At 37.8% G+C, this 9,548-nt stretch overlaps 1 protein-coding gene across 1 annotated transcript; it reads left to right on the forward strand.

Annotated features, from left to right (window-relative positions):
• The first annotated feature begins 438 nt into the window (after positions 1–438).
• LOC105054217 (probable receptor-like protein kinase At5g24010) lies at positions 439–2,254 on the forward strand. Its single transcript, XM_010935685.4, is given in 2 exon segments — positions 439–867; positions 870–2,254. Coding segments are annotated over 2 exon segments (1,431 nt in total). The 5' UTR covers positions 439–660; the 3' UTR covers positions 2,094–2,254.
• Positions 2,255–9,548: the final 7,294 nt, after the last annotated feature.

The raw sequence follows: 9,548 nt of genomic DNA on the forward strand, positions 1-9,548 counted from the left end.
CCTTCATTTTTACTTATTCCTCTACCACTTCTTCTTTCTCATTCTTTTCTTTTTCTAAGTCCACCAATGAGTGTAGATTATTTCTATCCATTAAGAAAAAATGATCACATTATTTATTGGTAAGTGAATATTAGATCATATTAAAATATATTGATAATTAAAAAAATTAATTTTATTTTTTAAAAAATATAAAATATTAATAAATTAAATTAAAATTTAAAAAATATTTTAATAATTTTTTTAAAATTAAAAGCCGTCGACAAACCGCAAAAAATCTGGGCCGGCACCCAACGCTATTATATGATAGTGGCTTCTGCCAGCTAGCGCTGTCGGCCCAATCAAGCTCAAGTCAGAACACCGTGGCTAGCCAGGACACGTGACGCGTCGCGATCTCTGCGCGTAGAATTCTTCCTCTCTTCCTCCATCCCTCTCCCTCGGCGCGTTACAACTGTACCCCGAAACCAGTCCAACAACTCCTCTAACTCCTCCCCCATCCCCCCCCTCTCTCTCTCTGCGCCCTTATTCAGAGCTCCGGTAGTTCAATTCCTCGAGACTCGCTTCTTCAGAGCTCCCGTCGTGCAATTCCTCGATCCCGAGTCTCGACCACCCATTTTTTTTTTTTTTTTTGGTCCAATACACCCCGTCTTTCGATCCATTCGGATGGGGAATCTCCGAATCCCCCTCTTCCTCTTCTTTTTCCACATATTCTCTCTGCTTTTCGCCCTCTCCTCGGCCCGCTTCTCTCCCCCCGACAACCACCTCATCGCCTGCGGATCGGCCTCCTCCTCCACCCTCGACGACCGCCGCGTCTTCGTCCCCGACTCCGCCGCCATCGTCTGCTCCTCGGGCTCCAAGATCTCCGTCTCCCGGCGCCGCCGGACGCGTCGCCGGCTTCCTCCCCTCTCTTCCGGACGGCTAGGGTCTTCACCCGCCCCTCCTCCTACGAGTTCCAGATCAAACAGAAGGGCACCCACATAATCCGCCTCCATTTCTACCCCTTCTCCTCCCGGGATTTCAACCTCTCCTCCGCCCTCTTCCACGTTTCGGCTTCCGGCTTCGTTCTCTTGACCGATTTCGGCACCTCCTTTCCTCAATTGAAGGAATATCTCGTCAGGGTGGATGCCGAGAAGCTCTTGATCTCGTTTGCCCCAGCTCGAAGATCCTCCTTTGCCTTTGTCAATGCAATTGAGGTCATCTCGGCTCCTGAGGATCTCATCGGCGACACCGCGAGGTTAGTAAATCCTGATCGAATTGAGAAATTTGATGGCCTCTCGAGGCAGGCGATGGAAACCCTCTACCGGCTCAACATTGGAGGCCCAAAGGTCACACCTTTTAACGATACTCTTTGGAGGACTTGGGTTCCCGATGCCGGTTTCAAGAATTCGGATTCTGTGTCCAAAACTGTGGCTTTCAGTGGAAGGATTGTGTACCGGGAGGGTGGGGCGAGTCGCGAAGTAGCTCCTGATAATGTGTACAACACTGCCAGAGTAATGGATGGTGCGAAGGTTTCGGATTCCAATTCTAACATGACGTGGTTTTTTGCCGTGAGTTCTGGTTACAAATACCTTATCCGAATGCATTTCTGCGATATCGCTAGTCGGGCTCTCAATGAGTTATACTTCAATGTCTATGTCAATGGGTATTTGGCCTATGAAGATTTTGATCTCTCGTCTGCCATTTATTTCCTGGCTTCACCCTATTACGTAGACTTTGTAGCTGGCGTAGATAGTTCGGAGCAGCTTTTAAGTGTAAGCATTGTTCCTTCTAAGCATAGCAGCCATTTGAGGATAAATGGGTTGCTGAATGGGTTGGAAATTATGAAAATGAACAATACACTGGGCAGTCTCGATGGAGGATCTCCGATTATTTTGGTTTTGGAGAGTCCAGCAAGAAGAGGCTTTGGAGAATTTCTTCGTTCGGTTGTATGTGGACTTGCTTTTATGAGCTTGTTGGTGATTGGATTTATGTTGTTGCTGAGGTGGCGGGCTGAGACAAAGAACACTGGGACATGGTTGCCATTGCCTACAGATGTTTCAGGTGGTAAATTGGCTGATGGAAATCCAGTGGTGTCAGGTAAATTAGTGTACTCTTGAAGGCTAGGATAAGGATTTTGTAAAATATAATTTAAATAGTTTCAGTGTGGATTGTGGAATTTGTACCACGAAGCTTGTATGAAGAGCTTAAAGTATTTGTATTAGCATTATAAGCTATTTTCCTTTATGTAGGTGGTATCATTTATGTTTGCTTTTGATAATCTCTTTTCAAGTCTTTCTAGCATTGTTCCTTTTTATTCTGTATCTAAGTTAGACTTTTGTGGATTTCAAGCATACTGTTATGCTTACTTCTGGATGCCAATTGAGCTAATTACTTGGAAACTGATGCTTATTTGCTGTCATTGTTCTATTTTGTTTCAGAACTATTAGTCCTTTAGTTTCTTTGGTTGCTTGGATATTTTAATCCATTGTATGAGAGCCAGCATCCAGGCTCCAATAATCTATATAGGTTCCTTCTAATAGTTTCACATGGTTATAATTCAAACAATCACATTTCTAACAACATAACGAACTATGTCAGGAAGCTTAAGACAGATGTTTGTAGAGTTAACACTCAGTTGTATGCTACTGCCATATGATGTGAAATCACATGCACTTAAAACAGCTAGAATTGATGGGAACATTCATTATCTTGGCCATAAAACAAATTAGGAAACAAGGCTAGTGTGTCTTTCTGCAATATCATCATCTTTTTGACTGAAATGTGGTCGACCAGGTCCTTTGCATAGTTCAGATTGAGAATGTTCCCTAGGACATTTTTTCATCTTAACAGTGGAAGGTGACATATTATGATCGTTGCCATACAATATATTGGTGATTCATCATACTTCTTAGAGTAGACTAGGGATTATTGACTCCATTTAGGGTTTATTTGGATGATTGGGCCCAAAATATCATAGGATTCGTGGGTTGGGCCAGTACAACCATAAAAAAATATTGAATTAGAGGTTGAGCTAAGCCTATGTTTACAACCATCTAAGATTGTTCTTTATATGGGCCGGCCCGAATCCCATAGGGAGAAAAAAATGACCTCAGGGATTTGGGCCTGCCCACTCCAAAGGCTCTTAGATATTGGGAACATAAGTAGGTCATTTTTTTCTCCCTATGGGATTCAGGCCAGCCCACTCCAAAGGCCCTTGGGTATTGGGAATATAAGTCTAGCCTAAACTTCTTTTCTCTAGTTGCACTACTTCAAACCCATGAATCCCATGGAATTTTGGGTCTGGACATCCAAACAGGCCCTTAGAATTCTCAATTTGAAAGCTCCTTTAGACACATTATGTGGGTGAAACCATGGTAAGTCAGTTTTCTTACTTATCTCTTTTGTTAGTGAAATATAAATACTTGTCAGGTAAGCGCTTTTTAATATTTTTTAGAACTGATGCCGCTTCTTGTTAGGAAAGGAGAAAATGGAAGTAATGAATGGGCTAGAGATTATTGTTAACAGCAAAACATGTTTTATGTCATTCCATTGCTCCGAGCCTTATGTGAGGGTTTCACCTCTTCCAATGCATAAAGGCTTTTCCTAAACACCTTGATGCTCGTGGATGATGTATCCGGCCTATTCATCTTATAAATGGGCTTGTGTCAAGCCTTAGTTTTTTGAACCTTATATTTATGCCTTTATGCAGAGGCAAAAACATTCTCCCTTGAGTGTTTCTGTACTCAGTAGAAGCATAGGGTGGGTATTGCTCAGTGGATATTGTTGATTTGAGCTACAGGGACAAACTAGTTTTGGTGGCATACGTTTCTGTGTGCTTATACTTGGCATTCCTGTTCTAAAGCAGGTCCTTTATAATATGAATGCTTAAACTAGTTTTGGTGTATCTATATGTATGTATGCGTGGATATCAGAATATGTAATGCAAGGTACATATTTGCCAGAGTCAGATACAATATTCAAGTTCCCATCCAACTACTATCACTTGACGTGCTCTTTTCAAGACAATTTTTTAAACTTTTATTTAACATATTTCTTTTACAAAAAGCTAAGGAAGTTTATACCTTGCTTCTTTGAGAGTCCACATGCCTCACCTTGCTTTAGCACCTGTTAAGCAAAGGTCTGTTATGTACTTCATGGAAGAAATTCTTTTTTTCCTTGAGTGTGAGTATAAAATCAGTTAAAAATGTAATGACATGTAAGTGTTTCATTGAATGTGCATTTTATCATTGTAAGAGGGCAGGTCTTGGCGCAAGGGTAAGGTTGCTCCCTTGTGACATGGGGATCATGATTTCAAAATATGAAAACAGCCTCTCAGTATGCAGGGTAAGGCTATGTACTTTTGGCCATTCCCAGACTCTGCAGTAGCAAGATCATTGTGTGCTGGGATGCCCTTTAGATTTTATCATATCAAGTTTTAATCAAATTAAAAAAAATCATAATCCTTTTTGAATGTAAATTGGCTTGGCCTGAGAACAAAAGGCTCCCATGTTCCAAGGAATCTCAGTGCACTTTGCAGGAATTGATTAATATATGTTTGATATATATGTGTGGTTAACATCTGCTTGTTGATTGAATCTTTTCATGAGCTTAGGTTGAGTGGTAGGATCCTGAAAAGCATTGTAGATCACTGCTTCAGGTAGTAATCAGTGAGCACAGGAAATTTTCTTTTCATGCTGCTTTAATAGTTTCTCAGGTTTAGTAATTAACTGTTGGTAGAAATTGAATTGATTCTGTCATTAGAAAATGCTACTGCAGCATATGTTTCATTTAGATGCTACGTTACTGAATATCTTAAAGTTCCAGGATTTCATATTTTGCTCATCTGGAACTTCTGTAGTGTTAAATATGTAATCATTTCATGCTCTCTGTATCCAAATTCCTAATGCCAAAGTCCTTAGGTAATATATCGGATGGTATGGTGGTAGAAAATTAAATGAAACATGGCAACTGAGAAAAATGTTATCTCGGTAGCAAAGAAGTCTTGGCTTTGGGTTTGCTGTTGAAAAGTGAACCTCATCTTATTTTTCCGTGAGTTGAAGAGTCTTCCCGACTGGAAGATCATCCTTTCTGCTTGGCATTTTAGATACTCATGATATTGTATTTTGTGCTATAGCACATTTTTTTTTTTTTTTTAGTGCAAGTGTGCGGTCATACCATTCTAGTACGAAAGCAGTCCATTAAATCAAGATATAAAAGGCCTGTAGGTCCGGCGCACATTTTCAAGTCTTTGTAAACGGAACTAAATTCATCACAAGTGTATCCTGCAGATACTGATCTCTTTTCCTTGCATCAAGTCGCCCACAAGAAAAATTAGTTTCTACCCACCACTCAAGTCTTATATTTTAAACATTTACGACTTGTTCATACAAAATAAATAACCTAATTACTGAATTCAATTTAACCTTTTGTGTTCATTATGTGGCTTCCATTTTTGGATTTCGTGAATGCTTCTTATCTCATTGGTATCTGTGCACAATTACTGAAGTATTCAATATTTTTACTGTTTTGATCATGATAGACTGTCTTTAAAGCACATGCATACTACCTTTTTTCCTGGAAAAATATAGATTTGCTTAAGTGACACTGAGTTGGGCTGTTGACTATCTTACAATTTACTTGTGATGTCAAGCAAGAACTTTATAATCTATTCTAATATTAGAAAGTATATATTCTTAAAAGGTGGAGATAAGAGAAATCACTATGCAGGAGCAATTGGAGAGCATGTTATCATCTGTTAAGTGCAAATGTTATACGTGTATTTGAAATCACTGCTCTATATCATTATGTAATCTGTTTTGTGGAGTTGACGATCAAGTTTTAGGACTTTTGTGCAATACGAAACGTTGTTGGTTAACCTTACGTTGGGTCACGAGTGTCCTGGAAATCATAGAATATTTTCGTAAAATCATGCCAGCTTCTGTCATGCACACTGTTTCTGTAAAATGTTTTCTTCAAATATCAAAAAGAGGATATGAGATGCTAACAGGATCCTGAAAAAAGAACCAAGTATTTTATGAAAAAAGATTGGTTTAGAAAAGCTCAATGTCAGCGGATTGAGAAAAAAAAAAGCTTTGTTTAGAAATGCTCCATATAGTTTTTGGTACTGGATTGTGCTTGAAAAGCATGAACATCTTTGGAAGTGACTTTAGTTTGATGCAAGCAAGTTCATTATGCTGTGCTCACCAATCCTAGTATGGCATTAGTTCATATCTTGATATGCTTTTTAATTTTCTTGGTCAATTAGAATTTGAAAGTTCAATAGCTCGGGTTTTGTTTACAACCTGCTTGATGCCTGACATGTTGTTTGCTGGTCCCTTTGGATTTTTTGTGCTTGTGACAGTCTTGACACCTCTACGGAAGGGTGCTTTCTTTATTTTTCAATATAATATAATTGATGTGGTTATAAATCAATAATGACTGTTTTGATGAATCTTTGATTTGATTAAAGAGATTGAGGTCAATACCTCCAAAGCGCTGATGTAAAAAAGAAGCAAATTTTGCCTGTAGTTTTCTTCAGATGGTGATGTTGAATACATGTAAGAAATTAATTATTGGTGCCGTCCTACCTTTAAAAGGTAGTTCAAAAAGGGCCTTTGTATATTACTCATCCCATGCTATAATTTTTGGACTTAGGATCTGTTCAAGCAAATATTATAAAAAATTTAATCAATTATTTTATTAATCAACTTTTCTGTATTCTCATATTTCTATAGATAGATACATTATTTTTTTATTAATAGTATTTAACTATGAAATGAGAGTGTCACGTTTCGAATCCAACATTCGGATCGGATACGTGATGGCCGCACACTCCTTAGAGCAAGTCCTAAAGAACATGCAAGATCAAAAATAATTCATTACAACCTCAACATCTATAATATCTAATTTCAATAATAATTAGTAAAACTTACATAATTACAAATAAAATTTTTTCAATCATCTGATCAGGTATCATGATACTTTATCTATTCATCTGTTAATCCGCAAATCCAAAACATAGTCAATCACGAATATCCTGTAACTCTGAGAAGAAAAAGAGAAATGGAAAGTTGTGAGCTTTACAGTCCAGTAAAAATTTTCATATCACACAAGTATAATAATATAATTTAAAAATAAAAATAAATAATAAAATATAAAAATTCATATTCAATATCCAGAATACTGCAAATATTCATAAATTTTTTATTTTGTTAAAATAGATGCATCATCATATGTTAACAAGTAAAATACTTTTGTTCAACAATTATTTCATGTTTTATCTTTCATTTCTCTTTTCATAATCACATGATTTTAATATTTTCTTTCTGGTTCTGGACTAATCAAGTCTATACCTCAGTCATCATCCGAATTAATTTTCACTTAAAAGCCTTTCAAGACTGTCTCAGGATGAGCTTCTGGCCGGCTATCCCACGTACAAAAGTCCGTGAGAGACTGTCCCAGACATGAACTTCTAGTCGACTGATCTACCTATAAGCCAGTGGGGGCTGTCCCAGGCATAAGCTCATAGTGGATTGTCTCAGGCAGAAGCTCCTGGCGGACTGTTCTACGTGATAAGGCTAGTCCATACCATATCTCTCTTTCTTTTCATTTTCATGGAATTATAATATCTTAACTTCTTTAATCAATTTTAATTTACAGTGTGATCAAAATAAATATATTATATCCATATAATCATGCCATCAATCACTGATACATATATATTGACATAACATACTCATGCTCAAAAATTATATAAGCCATAACGATGTCTCAACATAGCAAATTCATCGATCTCAAATCCAACGATGCAAAATTAATGATGCAAGACCAACGGTAAAATAGCATATATATAAGGTGATCATGTATAGAGATTCTTACATTTATCGATGGCTTATCCAAATACAAAAATAATGTTCTTCTTTGATTTATGAATTTTTCTATCAAGATATTTTACTTAACATTTTATGCAGACAATCATATCTCTTCATGATCCTGATCAAATATAAAAATCATATATAAAAAAAATTATCAATAATTGATCTTAATAACATAAATCTAGGATCTCTCTTAGAATTAATCAAAATTAGGATTTATCTATGTATCAGGATCCTCCACTGATCCATAAGATTTTTAGAAAGAAAAAATTCATGAAGAGAAAAAATTTTAGAGAAAGAAAGTGAAGAAAGAATCTTTGTATCTTTCAGATGAAGAAATTATGATTGAGATCATTAGAGGTTATATCAGGGTGACTCAATATGAATTAATCATAATCAGATGCTATAAATTTCGAATAAGGATCAGGCTGAAATTCAATCTACTGTACGAATTTTGGAGCAATCTCAGATTATCATATTTTTATCTCAAGTTTATTCTAAGATCCGTGATGCAATCAAAGAGAGAGAATGATCCTAGAGAGACAAAATCCATAAAGAGAGAGAAAAGATCTAAAGAGAGAAAATAGAGAGAAAACTTAGAGAGAGAAATTGGAGAGAGAAAGGTAGAGAGAGGAGAGAGAAAAAAAGAGGGACAGAGAGGAGAGAGAGAAAATTCTCTCATTTTTTTTCTTTTTCTTTTTCTCTTTTTTTATTTTTTTTCTTTTCTTTCTTCCTTCTTCTTTCGATCCCATTTTCTTCTTTCTTTCCTCTTCCTTGGCTGAACAAAGGAGGACCATAAGGGAAGGGGGCTCGATGGCTCGGCTCTTACGAGGGGCGGCGGTGTCTGGTTGACGGCGACAGAGCAAGGAAGGTCGGTGGCAAGGTTCGACCGATGAGAAATCAAAAAATAATCGAAAAACAGGGTACCGTCCCTTTCTCTCTACTTTTTCGATCATTAGCCGATCGCTGGCGGCCAAAACCTCTCGAAGAAGAGGGATAGAGATATGAAGTCCTATCCTATGGGTGAGATGCCGTAGATGGCGACACCGGTGGTCGGAAAAGAGGAGGAAAAGGGTTCGGTCGGAAAAGAGGAGGAAAAGGGTTCGGCCAAACAGAGCAAAATAGGGGTTCATCTTTTCATAGATTTTTCGACGATCCCGACGGCCGGTGAGGGTCTAAAGCCATGAGAAGGAGGGAAAGGAAGAGAGGAAGGAGGGCCGTGGCTTACCTCTGACTCTGGTGAGGTCTCTGGTGAGAATTTGAGACGAATACGATAAGAACATCTGTAGCTTCAACGGGAAAATTCGAAAAAAATAAGAAGAAAAATCTGACGCTTGTCGTGGCTAGCCATGGAGGAGGGAAGGAGGATTTTATAGAGGCCTTCCTAGGGTTCCTAGTGGCCCTAGGAGTCCTTATTCTAGTCAGCAAGAGGAGGAAGAAGAAGACTCCCAACGGGAGTCTTCTCATTCTATTTTTTTTTTTTAGGCGGGCTTAGTGGACCTAAATCTAGATGGGCTTGATCCAAGGTCCAATAAGCTGGGTTATTACATTCTCTCCTTTTAAAATAACTTCGTCCTCAAAATTAAGTTATATTGTTGAGATACGTACTTAAAAATATACACTCATCATGTCATTCTCATACTTTCGATAATGTCTTACATATTATTTATTTCTTATGATCTTGATTTAACAAAATTA

The sequence above is a fragment of the Elaeis guineensis genome, chromosome 11, assembly GCF_000442705.2.
Source record: "Elaeis guineensis isolate ETL-2024a chromosome 11, EG11, whole genome shotgun sequence".
NCBI lineage: Eukaryota > Viridiplantae > Streptophyta > Magnoliopsida > Arecales > Arecaceae > Elaeis > Elaeis guineensis.